This window comes from Rhinichthys klamathensis, unplaced genomic scaffold, assembly GCF_029890125.1.
Source record: "Rhinichthys klamathensis goyatoka isolate OS25496 unplaced genomic scaffold, OSU_Roscu_1.1 h1tg000323l_1, whole genome shotgun sequence".
NCBI classification, from domain to species: domain Eukaryota; kingdom Metazoa; phylum Chordata; class Actinopteri; order Cypriniformes; family Leuciscidae; genus Rhinichthys; species Rhinichthys klamathensis.
Window position 1 is genome coordinate 2306553 of NW_026606839.1, and position 14940 is coordinate 2321492.

General features: G+C 38.1%; 1 protein-coding gene across 1 annotated transcript; it reads left to right on the forward strand.

Annotated features, from left to right (window-relative positions):
* Window positions 1–1621: 1621 nt before the first annotated feature.
* cib3 (calcium and integrin binding family member 3) lies at window positions 1622–12987 on the forward strand. The gene is made up of 6 exons (XM_056271693.1): window positions 1622–1813; window positions 3778–3812; window positions 4099–4210; window positions 8016–8163; window positions 10430–10625; window positions 12855–12987. The coding sequence occupies exons 1-6, from the start codon at window positions 1763–1765 to the stop codon at window positions 12874–12876; spliced, it is 564 nt and encodes a 187-aa protein (XP_056127668.1). The 5' UTR covers window positions 1622–1762; the 3' UTR covers window positions 12877–12987.
* Window positions 12988–14940: the final 1953 nt, after the last annotated feature.

The following is a 14940-nucleotide window of genomic DNA, read 5'->3' on the forward strand; positions in this document are numbered from 1 at the left end:
ATAAAGAAATGAAACGAAACACCTTGTAATCACTGTTTACTTTGCTTACATGATGGAATATCATACATCTCGCAAGTTATTTTGGCAAAAACAACATAGGCTTGAAGTGTGTTACTCATAGCCGGACTATATCGGGTGTATAGTTAACCTAGACGGTGAAATGACGGATATTGCTTGCTGGGTTGCCAGCAGTGTTTATTCTGTGAATCTGGACTTTTGTGCAAGGATAAAATTGTAAAATATGTAAATAGACATGAAATTTTAATATATGGAGGAGCTTGAGTTGGTCACTTGTAAAAGATGTAAATATTGCATGTTGTGAACTATTATGAAGTCTAAATAAATAATTTTACAAAAATGATGGACAAAGTTTTATATCTGTGGTTCGTGTCATATATTGCAAATACAAACACCTTTAAAAGGAAGATCAACAAAGCACAACAACTTTCTGATGTAACATGCAGTAACTTTGCTCTGTTATATACGGCATCTGATCTGAATCTGATCTGTCCTTGTGTCTTCCCATGGGATCATATAGGAAAAGGGCCAACTAAAGCAACAGGTGACAGGTAGTATGAGCTGATCGCCTCCTATAGAGTGAAAGTAAAAGAGACAGAGAGAAAACAAGGGGTAAGAAGTAAAACAGCTGCAGGGCTTCCACAGGATCAACTGATACGGTTCAGCTTCTGTGCCAACCAATTAAACTCACAATGGTCAACTAGTGCACGAATGCTTGCATATTTAATGCCATAATTGAGATGCATATTAACACAATACACCAGGCTGCTTTTCACGAGATCTCAAGTCAAAACGCTTTATCAGGAACATTACTGAAACCAGGATGAAAGAGGTGAATAATGCCTGGGTCACATTTCACTCCTCAAAAAACTACAACAACAAAACATATACCACCAGAGAAAAGCCAAATACAAATATAAACTTAGTATAGAATATATTGCTTAACTGTCACTCACACACACACACACACACACCAACCCCGACCCCTAAACCTACCCATCACACAAAACTTTCTGCATTTTTACATTTTCAAAAAACCTTTAATTACTTTATTTTTATAGCAGATTTACAAATGAGGATGTCCCTAAAGGAAGGGTTTTAAAGGAATTTGTCCCCAAAATATAGTTAAGTAGACTACCGGTAAGTAGATAGTTAAGTATATCTTTATAACATTGACCTTCCCAGTACACAGACACACACACACACACACACACACACTCTCTCTCTCTCTCTCTCTCTCTCTCTCTCTCTCTCTCTCTCTCTCTCTCTCTCTCTCTCTCTCTCTCTCTCTCTCTCTCTCACACACACACACACACGCGTTATTTGAAAGTGTAATAATATTTCACAATATTACTGTTTTTACTTTATTTTTCCTCAAACAAATACAGCCAGCATTTATACCAGCAAAATGACTTTTTATGGGATAAACAGAGTAAAAAACAACAACAAAAAAACTGGTCCTTAGTAAAACAACGGCAGGTTAGCAGTTTTTGCTCTGTGTGAATCAGTCAGTAATCTGACGCTGTTAACCCTCCTCTCTGTTTGACCGACAGCACGCATTCATGTCCGAGAGAGACCGCCATTCACGGCAGCTAAATGATGAAATACTGCCATTATAACAGAACTAAAGGCCGACACCTGATCTGCCGTGTCTCACCGAGGCCTTTTGTGCCAGTATTTCATATCTGAAATATCTGCTGGCATACGCTGCAGACCACAGGGAGTTTGCCATGGCACTGCGAGGATGGGGAACAAACAGACCATCTTTACATCCCAGCAACTGGACGCATATCAGGTCAGGCCATTTGACATCATTATTTTGGATATTGCACAAGCGTTCAAAACTTTGGGGTTGCATCTTCAATGCTTACTTTCACAATAGGTTGCATTTATTTGATCAAAATGATACACTTTAAAATGACTGTCTATGTGAATGTATTGCAAAATATAATTTATTCCTGAATTTTCAGCATCATTACTCCAGTATTCAGTCAGTGTCACATGATCCTTCAGAAATCACTCTAATATGATGATTTGATGCACAAGATCAACATTTATTATTATTATTATTGTCAATGTTGAAAACAGCTGTGCTGCTTCATATTTTTGTGGAATCTGTGGTAAATTTTTTTCATAATTCTTCATGAACAGAAAGCTCAAAAGAACAGCATTTATTTGAAATACAATATTTTGCAACATTATAAATGTATTTACTGATGTTTGCAACATAAAAGCATTACTTAAAAAAAAAAAAAAATCTTACTAACCCCAAACTTTTGAACTCTGTATATCTCACCTGCATCTTAAAAATGTAAAAACTGTCAAAATTAGTGCACTTTTGTGAAATAGTCTACACTCACCTAAAGGACTATTAGGAACACCATACTAATACTGTGTTTGACCCCCTTTCGCCTTCAGAACTGCCTTAATTCTACGTGGCATTGATTCAACAAGGTGCTGAAAGCATTCTTTAGAAATGTTGGCCCATATTGATAGGATAGCATCTTGCAGTTGATGGAGATCTGTGGGATGCACATCCAGGGCACGAAGCTCCCGTTCCACCACATCCCAAAGATGCTCTATTGGGTTGAGATCTGGTGACTGTGGGGGCCATTTTAGTACAGTGAACTCATTGTCATGTTCAAGAAACCAATTTGAAATGATTCGAGCTTTGTGACATGGTGCATTATCCTGCTGGAAGTAGCCATCAGAGGATGGGTACATATTGGCCATAAAGGGATGGACATGGTCAGAAACAATGCTCAGGTAGGCCGTGGCGTTTAAACGATGCCCAATTGGCACTAAGGGGCCTAAAGTGTGCCCAAGAAAACATCCCCCACACCATTACACCACCACCACCAGCCTGCACAGTGGTAACAAGGCATGATGGATCCATGTTCTCATTCTGTTTACGCCAAATTCTGACTCTACCATCTGAATGTCTCAACAGAAATCGAGACTCATCAGACCAGGCAAAATTTTTCCAGTCTTCAACTGTCCAATTTTGGTGAGCTCTTGCAAATTGTAGCCTCTTTTTCCTATTTGTTGTGGAGATGAGTGGTACCCGGTGGGGTCTTCTGCTGTTGTAGCCCATCCGCCTCAAGGTTGTGCTTGTTGTGGCTTCACAAATGCTTTGCTGCATACCTCGGTTGTAACAAGTGGTTATTTCAGTCAAAGTTGCTCTTCTATCAGCTTGAATCAGTCGGCCCATTCTCCTCTGACCTCTAGCATCAACAAGGCATTTTCGCCCACAGGACTGCAGCATACTAGATGTTTTTCCCTTTTCACACCATTCTTTGTAAACCCTAGAAATGGTTGTGCGTGAAAATCCCAGTAACTGAGCAGATTGTGAAATACTCAGACCGGCCCGTCTGGCACCAACAACCATGCCACGCTCAAAATTGCTTAAATCACCTTTCTTTCTTATTCTGACATTCAGTTTGGAGTTCAGGAGATTGTCTTGACCAGGACCACACCCCTAAATGCATTGAAGCAACTGCCATGTGATTGGTTGATTAGATAATTGCATTAATGAGAAACTGAACAGGTGTTCCTAATAATCCTTTAGGTGAGTGTATATAGCAAGGTTTAAAGTTAAAATGGTCAAGATAAGAGTGATATTCAAACTGTTATGGTTATCAGCTATATTTATGAATATGTATGAATGCTTTGCACCTCATTATTATTTTCCTCAAACAATAAAAAATGAGCATGAATGCTGCTTTGTAAATCATTGCATGTTTTTGCTTCATTTTGAAGGACTGCACTTATTTCACCAGAAAAGAAATTCTGAGGTGAGATACGCAGTTTTCACTTGTTTGTTTAATATGGCTGAGACTGAAAAAGCCTCTAAGCTGCACTATAAAACATGCTGGGTTGTTTTAACCCAATTTGGGGTCAAATATGGAGAATCCCAAACGTTGGGTTAAAAATGTAATTCAAATTTTTAGAGTTAGTCCATATTTGACCCAAAGTTAGAGTGTCACTAAATAGGCGTTACCCATGCATAAACAGTGAAGATGTCAGTGTCACATAGGTCTACTTCCATATAATGTCTCTATGCATGTTGTCTTTCCCCAGACTGTTTCACCGATACCGTGATTTGGCTCCCCAGCTCGTGCCGCTGGACTACACCACGGGGCCGGACGTGCGTTTGCCGTACGAGCTCATTGGCAGCATGCCGGAGCTGAAGGTACAGCGCATCTCATCTGTGTTCCTCATCTATTATGAAACTCCTACTAATTGATCGCAGTCTTGGTGGGGTTAAGCGTTATCAGATACTCGCAACTCAAGAGAACCGACAGCTCAGTTTAATCAAGTGTTTGTGAAGTATTAGTGAAGAGGAGCATTTGGTTGAGAGACACAGAAACAGACCTTATGCAATATATATGATGGACTGTTTTAACTGTGGCACGACGAGTCCCAGTGAAATACCACTAGTAAAATATTAATCATAATTAAGATTTTCAGAGGTGCCGATTTCATATGAATACCTACGACATGAATAGTACTATGATATTTATTGTGGGGTTTTGATGGCCTGTCACTTGAGCCCTGCATGCGTTGTGTATTAATCTTATTGCTCTTTTTTGGAGCACAGATAGTGAATGTAATGAATTTTTGTAGTTGAAATGAAATATGGTAAAACTAGTGAACAGTACAACAAGTGGCGAGATTTTTGATCCAGAACCTGCTTTGCTTTGTTTAATACTGCAATTGATCTTGATAGTTTTGATTGTACATAATTAATGTGTGATTTCCAACTGATTCTGTCATCTACAATTACCCCAAGAAACTTATTTTCATGAAACTTATTTTCATCTATTTGTATGTTCACGTGAATGTTTATATTACAATTCCCAAATAACATTATTTTAGTTTTGTTTAAATTTAATGATAATTTATTTCTATCAAACCATATTTTTAATTTGTTCATTTCTTTAGTGGCCTCCTTCACAAGTTGCTGTAAGTTTTCACCTGAACAGAATATATTTGTATCATCTGCAAATAACACCATCTTCAACAACTTATACTAAACATACACTCACCTAAAGGATTATTAGGAACACCTGTTCAATTTCTCATTAATGCAATAATCTAATCAACCAATCACATGGCAGTTGCTTCAATGCATTTAGGGGTGTGGTCCTGGTCAAGACAATCTCCTGAACTCCAAACTGAATGTCAGAATGGGAAAGAAAGGTGATTTAAGCAATTTTGAGCGTGGCATGGTTGTTGGTGCCAGACGGGCCGGTCTGAGTATTTCACAATCTGCTCAGTTACTAGGATTTTCACGCACAACCATTTCTAGGGTTTACAAAGAATGGTGTGAAAAGGGAAAAACATCTAGTATGCTGCAGTCCTGTGGGCGAAAATGCCTTGTTGATGCTAGAGGTCAGAGGAGAATGGGCCGACTGATTCAAGCTGATAGAAGAGCAACTTTGACTGAAATAACCACTCGTTACAACCGAGGTATGCAGCAAAGCATTTGTGAAGCCACAACACGCACAACCTTGAGGCGGATGGGCTACAACAGCAGAAGACCCCACCGGGTACCACTCATCTCCTCTACAAATAGGAAAAAGAGGCTACAATTTGCAAGAGCTCACCAAAATTGGACAGTTGAAGACTGGAAAAATATTGCCTGGTCTGATGAGTCTCGATTACTGTTGAGACATTCAGATGGTAGAGTCAGAATTTGGCGTAAACAGAATGAGAACATGGATCCATCATGCCTTGTTACCACTGTGCAGGCTGGTGGTGGTGGTGTAATGGTGTGGGGGATGTTTTCTTGGCACACTTTAGGCCCCTTAGTGCCAATTGGGCATCGTTTAAATGCCACGGCCTACCTGAGCATTGTTTCTGACCATATCCGTCCCTTTATGGCCACCATGAACCCATCCTCTGATGGCTACCTCCAGCAGGATAATGCACCATGTCACAAAGCTCGAATCATTTCAAATTGGTTTCTTGAACATGACAATGAGTTCACTGTACTAAAATGGCCCCCACAGTCACCAGATCTCAACCCAATAGAGCATCTTTGGGATGTGGAGGAACGGGAGCTTCGTGCCCTGGATGTGCATCCCACAAATCTCCATCAACTGCAAGATGCTATGCTATCAATATGGGCCAACATTTCTAAAGAATGCTTTCAGCACCTTGTTGAATCAATGCCACGTAGAATTAAGGCAGTTCTGAAGGCGAAAGGGGGTCAAACACAGTATTAGTATGGTGTTCCTAATAATCCTTTAGGTGAGTGTATGTCATTAATATACAAAATAAATAGTTTTGGTCCCAACACTGACCCCCTATGGATAATGTGTCCATAGTGGACTCTAAGTGGTGCTAATAATGGGGCCGAGGTGGGCTGCACACAAAAACATTATGGGGCTCACATTCGTGATCACACTGGACCACAGTGGGTGAAAATTAGGCCCCATTTATTAATTTCTTTAAAGATTCCAGTGGGTAAAATAATTTGCTACTATGCAAATTTCACTTTCAAACCACCCCAACTCTGTTAAAATGTTTTTTTATATAGCCTATATAAACCTGTCCCGGACAAAACAAAGAATTCTTAAAATCTGTTGATTTTATCTGGTGCTCTATACATTTTCAAATTGCATTATAAAATATTTCCACTGTAAAGAAAAAGACTTCAACTCGGAATGTGTAAATCATGTGGATTTTTTGTTATATATTGAACTTTAAGATAAAACCTCTTGCAAAAGCATCAGGATAAAAATGAGTGATGTTCAGTTCTTGAACGACTGAACGGTTGAACCTGATTCAGATGAAGTAACCGGTCGAGCTGATTCATTAATCGAACTGAATCGAACTTTAGTTCCGGGTTGATGACGCTAGACGCACAAGTCCGAAAGAACCGGTTAGCGTAAAATGAATCAGACTTGACATCACTAATTCAGATCATCGGCTTTAGAGAGCTCCATGAAATCAAATTAGTGAGTTCCAAAATCTTTCAAAATTACCCAGTTATATAAAAGCAACAGTAAAACGTGTTTAATATAAAGTCAAATATACAACTCTGACCTTGAGCGAGTTTATATCCCTTGATAGTGTTCAAGTGGGGGGCGACGTTTATCATGAACCCTGTCTCGTGGTCCTTTGTTGTATTTATGCACTTTTATTTTGAAGTGTATTTTTTGTTCACTTTGTTGCAATGCTTCCCCTATCCTGTTTGCATTTGTCTCTGCCTTGAATGTTTCCATAGTGATTAATCAGTCTCAGGTGTTCCTCGTTACCCTCTTGTTATCTTGTGTATTTATACCCCTGTGTCTCAGTCTTGGTTTGCTGGTTGTTGTCTTTGGGTGGTTGTGAAACTGTCGTGTTCCATGCGTTCCACGCGTTCCACGTGTTCCATGTGTTCCATGTGTTCCGATGCGTTCCGCTGCGTTCCGCTGCGTTCATGCGTTCCATGTGTTCCATAAAGTTCAATATATAAAAAAAATCCACATGATTTACACATTCCGAGTTGAAGTCTTTTTCTTTACAGTTGAAATCTTTTATAATGCAATTTGAAAATGTATAGAGCACCACATAAAATCAACAGATTTTAAGAATTCCATGTGTTCCATGTGCTCTGATTTACGTGCATAAATACAACAAAGGACCACAGACTGGGATTGTGACTTTTTTTTCAAATGAAAAGGTGGGATTTGCAGGAAGGCACACACATAGTGGCTTGTGGGGAAGGTGATGCAAGTGCTTACCCTTTGAAGATGCTTTTTTTTAAATAGATATATATAAATAAAAATAAATTAGTAAAGGATCATGAATTATTATTATATATTAAATGATTATATAATCGTATAAAACAAATGGAATACTTAAAATGTAATCAATTAAATATAACATAGCCCATATGGGATCCTCAAATAAACAATAATGGGCAGTTCAACTGGGGCCCACATTGACATGTGGGCTGGGAAATTCCACGGTACACATTTAAGAATAAAATATCATGTTTTATTTAGGATAACCCATTCAGGCAGAGGATCGCTGAGGTCTTCTCGGAGGATGGAGAAGGAAACATGACTTTGGACGACTTTCTGGACATGTTTTCAGTGCTCAGTGAAATGGCCCCGCGGGACCTGAAGGCGTATTACGCTTTTAAGATCTACGGTCAGTCTTAAGGTGCGGTCACGAAATTTCGTGGGCAAAAAAGGGTCTATAATCTAATTGTCCAGCGTAGCACTAAAGTCACTTTCAGATGAACCAAGCAGTTTCGTGATGGACAGCGAGGCAAATTCACAGAAATTTTTCGCCCTCACACGAATCTCCTATCGAAACTACTGGATTTCGCCCGCAAAATAGAATTAATTGAATAATAATCATTTGATGTTATGGCTGATGTTCTGTTTGGGGAAAAAAAGTGTTTAGTAAGCCTATTATTTATATGCTATTATATTTGTTTTCATGTTTTTATTTCATATTTTCAGTTTTTTTTTTTTTTTGTCATTTTGTTATGTGCTTTTTGACTCTTTTTGTAAACATTACTATTTAGGTTTAATTTATTTTAATTTCATTTATATTAAGTTTTTTTTTTTTTTTTTTTTTTTGTTGTTGTAGTTTTTATTCCAGTTAGTGGTTTTCATGCTTCAACTTTAACAAACAAAAATGAGTAACGTTATAGACAACCTATAGGAAGCCGGGGAAGATCTCGTTTAAAAAAGTAATCCTTTAAAAGCTATTCACACATTGGCAGTAAAAAGTGATTAATACATGACAATTCTTATAAAGAACATTTAATCTAACATGTTTTATTTTATTTGTGATTTTTCAATGAACAAAAACGTTTTTAATAATAATCATGGACATGGTGGGGATATGCCTATGAAATCATTCGATATACTATGACCTGATCTCAATCATCTGTTCCTATTCATGTAGAGATGAACCCGCAGAACCTTAACTGACACATGAATATCAATAATTCAGACGTTCATTGAAGTGGGAACTGCCTATGGAAAGCTCTGTTCATATCTGTGTTCATGCGCTGTCTAATTAAAAGATCTCAGAGAACATGATCTGCTGCTGTCACCAGAAAAGACTCTGTTCTCATGCAACATTAACACGGGGTAAATGATAACGCTCTCAAACAATAGAGATCAATGATGGGAACAAGAGAGTATGTTGAAATTATTCAGACTGAACACACAGAAGGATTAATTGTTGAGAATTTTCAAAGCATAACGTTTACAAATGGGTTTACTGTGGCATACTATGGGTGGCTTGCATAAATAAATGAGATCACTGTAAAAAAAAAAAAAAAAAAAAAATCTGTAAAATTAAAAAAACTGGCAGTTGTGGTTGCCAGATATTTACCGTAAAAAATATGGTAGCAACATTTTAGGCTTTACAGACTAAATTTAAATTTACAGTAAAAAAAAACATATTTCATTATCTTATATAATGTTAATTTACTGATCTATTGAAGTATTAATATCTGTCAGTGTTTTATACCTGACAACCACCAATCACAGAGGAGATGAAAGTCACATGATAAATTAAAGCTCATCGCAAAAGGAATTTCCACAAGAGAGTTATTATTAATATACAGAAGCTGCACAGTTTCATTCGCACGAACACTAAACACCATCATGGTAACACACATTTTAAAAATGCAATAAACATTAATTTAACAACATTAAATGTAACATAAAACCCTAATGTACATAACTGATTAGAAAAAAACTATGAAGAAACAGTTATTTCAATAAAAATACATTAAATGTGCAGTGTCACGCAGAGATTTGTGGGAATGTCAATTTACGGTTTCTCACTTTTAACGGTATTTTACTGTAAAATTACATTAAATGTACAGTAAGATATATCACAGTTATTCACAGTATATAGTACGGAAACTTTCTGTTAGCTTATTAACAGTTTTTCACCGTAGCATTTTTACAGTTAAATTTTTTTTACAGTGTAAATATGAAATAAATAAAACAATATATTCTAAGTGTTCTATTCTAAGTTATTCTAAAAATAAATCACATTAAGACAAATAAATACACATTTAAAAATGGGTTAATTTATGTATAAAAAGTTAACGGTAACAATCTTGATTTCTTTTGATTTTTGCATTGTTAAATGTCTTGTGTCTGTGAAAGGTGCTAACTATTATCATTATTAAAAACAACTTCTAAAAGTATTTCTTTAAGCCACAATTTTCTTTTCCTGCATAAAAATTAAGCAATTGACTAACGCTTTTAAAAAGCAATTTTAAAGTTGCATTAAAAGGTTTTATTAATTTATTTTATTTGTAGCTTAAACTACATGTTAAACACAAATTAAGTGATTTTCATGTTAAATAATGTTCATTTGCCCATTTTAATAGTGATTTATTTACTTGCAGAACTCGCCCTCGTCTCGTTTTTCCCTCTAGATTTCAACAACGATGACTTCATCTGTAAATCCGACCTGGAGAAAACCTTAAACAGACTGACCCGCAACGAGCTGACCGAGGACGAGGTGAGGATGGTGTGTGAGAAGGTGATCGACGAAGCTGATCTGGACAATGATGGTCGATTATCTCTGGAGGATTTCCAGCACATGATCGTGAGAGCGCCTGATTTCCTCAGGTAACAGTTGCACACACTTTTCTGTTCAGTTTATTTAGATATTTCATTTAATGGTTTTCAAATTAAATCTTTTCTATTTTAAAGGAATATATTGGTATAAACAGCATCTGTGGTTTGAATATGTTGACTTGTCCCCAGTGACAGTCTATGGGTCATAACATTCATTATAATATTCATAATAAATAAACATGACATGTGTTAGCCATAGACTGTAAAAAATAGGTGTTAGCATGAAACTCCTGTGATACTATTACGGTACTTAAAGTCCCCCTGCAAAAAAAAAAAATGTCGTCATGTCTTAAAATATCTTGAATGTAACTCGACACCCTTGCCTCATTTAGTATACGCGGTTCTATGAATATGCAAATGAGCCCCGCCTCCACTCACTCACTCAGCTCAGAGACCCACTGGTTGACGATCACGCCGGTTTCACACTGCACGCGTTAAGCCTAGTTCACACTACATGATTTTAAAACGCCGGGCTGAAATGTGCGGTTCACATTACATGACTTGCTCTCTGTGAAATCAGGAGTGTTCAAGTTGTTGAGCTGTTCACACCACACGACACAACGTGATTGATCCGCAACAGGGGGTAACGCACTACACGAGTTGACAACAACTCCGTCACCCAACGATTCAATCTTGTCTACAAACCACGTTTTGTCACAAAAAATCACGCGATAAAACGAACCGGAAATGACGCCAAACATCACGCGCGCTAATACCCAGCGAAGAAGACGAAGACCCATGCCTTGCTCTGATTGGAGCAACCCATGCCTTGCTCTGATTGGCTGTAGCTCATGACATCACTGAGGTTGAGTTGTGCGACAGCTCTGGATATCTAGCATGCTAGATATTTTTCTGGGCTCGGCGACGCGTCTGCGAGGCGTCAGCGAGCGTCTTTGATGCGTTGTTGGCTCTTTCATACTAACAGATTGGCGAGCGTCCATCGTCCGCTAATCCCCCGCGATTTGCACGCGATAACACCCTGACCTGTCGGCGAGCTCAACGATTTGCAAATCGGGCTTATAATCCTGTAGTGGGAACTAGGCTTTAGCAGAGCGTAAGCAGCGCGTATTTTTTTCCGCGCCCATGTTAACAGATTAGAGCATTCACACCGCACGCAGAGGCGGTGCGGCAGCGCGTAGCAGGAGCAGAGCAGGAGCAGCAGTGCCGCAATCGTTTCGGCGTCCTGTCTATTTTTGCCGCGCGGCTTACGCTGAATTAAAGTGACAATGCATTTATCATGGCCAAAATACACAGCAGTTTTACCCAAAAGCACATTGATGATATCTATTGTGTTTTAAACAGTCAATCAAATGACCTTCATCAATTTAAAAAGAAAACAAAGTCAACAAAAACAAAGATGAACCAAAAGTTATATAATATAGCCTATTAATTAATAAAATAAGCTTCTTGACAAGACTTTTCTCTTAAATGTATTTGAAAACGAAATAAAGCAATGCCAACTTACCCATTATAGAGTACTTTGTCTGTAAACACGCGCGTCAAACGCTGCCAGTATGAAAGCAAAACGCGCGTGTCCTGCTTCCGCTCACCGTACGCACTGCTCCTGCGCTGCTTACGCTCTGCTAACGCGTGCAGTGTGAAACCGGCGTTACACGTTGATCTGATTGGTTACAAGGTCGTTTGTGACGTCAGAAACACCAGCGATTTCAAACCGTGTTTTTGAGACTGTCTTTGGTTCACTGTAGTTTTAAGTAGAAAATACTCACCAATGCTGTCGACTTATGAATTTACACATGGTTTGTCTTAAAGCATATTAAAAACACCACATAGACATATAAACAACATTAACCAACTATGTCTTTAATCTCATGTAATGACCAGATAAACTCTGGTAACTTTCACATGACCTACACTTTTTCATTAAAGGGCAATATTTGTCCCCTCGATTTTATTTTTATTTAAAAAAAAACTTTTATTATGACATATACAGTTGTGACCAAAAGTGATGTCCTCCATCTTCACCCTTTATTCAAATATTATTTTAAAAATGTGAAATATTTGCTTAGTTGTGCTTGGATTGTTTTATTTGTGATGCAATGAAACATAAATTATGCCAAACTAATTTTTGTCCAGGCTGTTATGCAAAGACATTATAAACACATCCAGTTTTGCTCCTTGCAAGCTGCTGTTAACAGATTGTATACACATGCTTTTGATGAGAGCTCACTGTTAATACGATCTTAATCTTCTGGCTTCCAGCACCTTTCACATCAGGATATGAAGATCATCTGGACACTGACCAAGGACATTTACTTTCATAAGACGATGTAAGAACTTTCTCTGCAGATTCAGAAGTCAGGAACAGATGGTGTCGCGGACGGTAAAGTTTAAAATAAAGTAGACACCTGTACTAATATAAGAAGAATATTAATGTTCAAAATATACACTTTAATCAAATATTAAACATTCTTATCTTGAACATTAAAGTGGTGGTTCAGAATTTTGGACATCGGGCTCATTTCCAAGTTAGCCTGTGTGTTATTTATTAGTGGAGACAGTTTTCAAAAATTGTCATCCAGTCGTTCCAGTTGCATAGTTCGCCGGTGCTAGGCTAGCGCGAGTCAACGGTCGGTAATAGCCTGCCATTAAAAACAGTTTTACCCACTCCACAGTACACCAAAAGCAAATAAATTATAACGCCAGACTATCGATGTAAATGTCTGTTGAGAGAATAATGTTAGAAATCAAAGTACCCTTTCATTGCATTGCAATAGTTATACTTTGTTCCCTGTATTTATTAGCGCAGTCTACAGCAGCGGCGGAGAGACCCTAGGCCAGTGTTTCCCAACCCTGTTCCTGGCGGCACACCAACACTGCACGTCTTCTTTGTCTCCCTAATCAAACACACCCGATTCAACTCATCAGCTCATAATCACATGGGTTAATGAGCTGACGAGTTGAATCAGGTGTGTTTGATTAGGGAGACAAAGAAGACGTGCAGTGTTGGTGTGCCGCCAGGAACAGGGTTGGGAAACACTGCCCTAGGCAACCGAGAGAGCCGGTCCACATGTCAATCCCGGCCGACTGTAGTGCGCTTCGGTTCTGTGTTTACTGTTCGGCGCAGGACTACTAACCGGAGCAAAGTAAAATCCCGCCGCTGCTAAGAATCTAGTTCCTGTAAATGTATTGCGATCATTGAGATGCAAGAGTAGTTTGATTTCTAACATTATTCTCTCAACAGACATACATCGATAGTCTGGCGTTATATATTATTTGCTTTTGGTGTACTGTGGAGTGGGTAAAACTGTTTTTAATGGCAGGCTAGCAGTTAGCGTTGACTCGCGCTAGCCTAGCACCGGCGAACTATGCAACTGGATGAAAATTTTTGAAAACTGTCTGTCTCCACTGATAAATAACAGGCTAACTTGGAAATGAGGCCCGATGTCCAAAATACTGAGCCACCCCTTTAAGACTAGCCAATAATGTGCCTGAAAAGCTTATTATGCAGCTACTGATACTACAGCAAATCAACACGTGAAAATTAATTATTCGTCGTCAGTATTAAACACACACACAGACACATCTCTTAAAAGAATCTTGTTTTAATAAATCAAAAGTACAGATATCTACAAAAACTGTAGATCAGTTTTTCAATGTTTTAGAAAGTACAGTACAATTTAAGTAGATCTCTTTTTAGAGTTATTTACAATTGTTTCTTTTCTCTTTTTTTTTTTCTTACCAAAATGTAATTGACCAATCTACCCAGTTACCTCACAATCGACAAATGAAAACATGGTCATATAAAAGAATCCGTAAATGATATGGATGACATTTCGTTTCAAATCAAGAAGTACATGAGACAAACTAGACAGCAAAAACAGAGATTGACAGACATACGCATCTCAATAAACACTACACGACTGCAAAGCGTTTAAGACAGAAAGCGGTACCTGTTTGCTAATGTTCTTTTCCGCTTGGTTTGTCTGCATATCAAATAAAAATGTTTCGCCAGCTGTCTGTTATAGTTATTTGTGCATTTTATTTGATCACTTTAAAACACCCTAAGGCCAGATTAGATCACGTCTAAGGTCCATTATTACAACCAAACATGTTTTAACCAGTAGACTGTCCTCTAAAGCTCAGAACAGACAACTAGACATCATGTGGCGGTCAGACGCTTCAATTGTGCAGAACATCTATAGAAAAAAAATATACATACACAGACAAAACATAAAGGAGGTCAACAGTATCAACTTCATGATGCATAGATCCAAAATGAAAGATCAAGTATTAGTTATTAAGACAAACGGCAAGTATTATTGGACAGGGAGAGAACAGAGAAGAG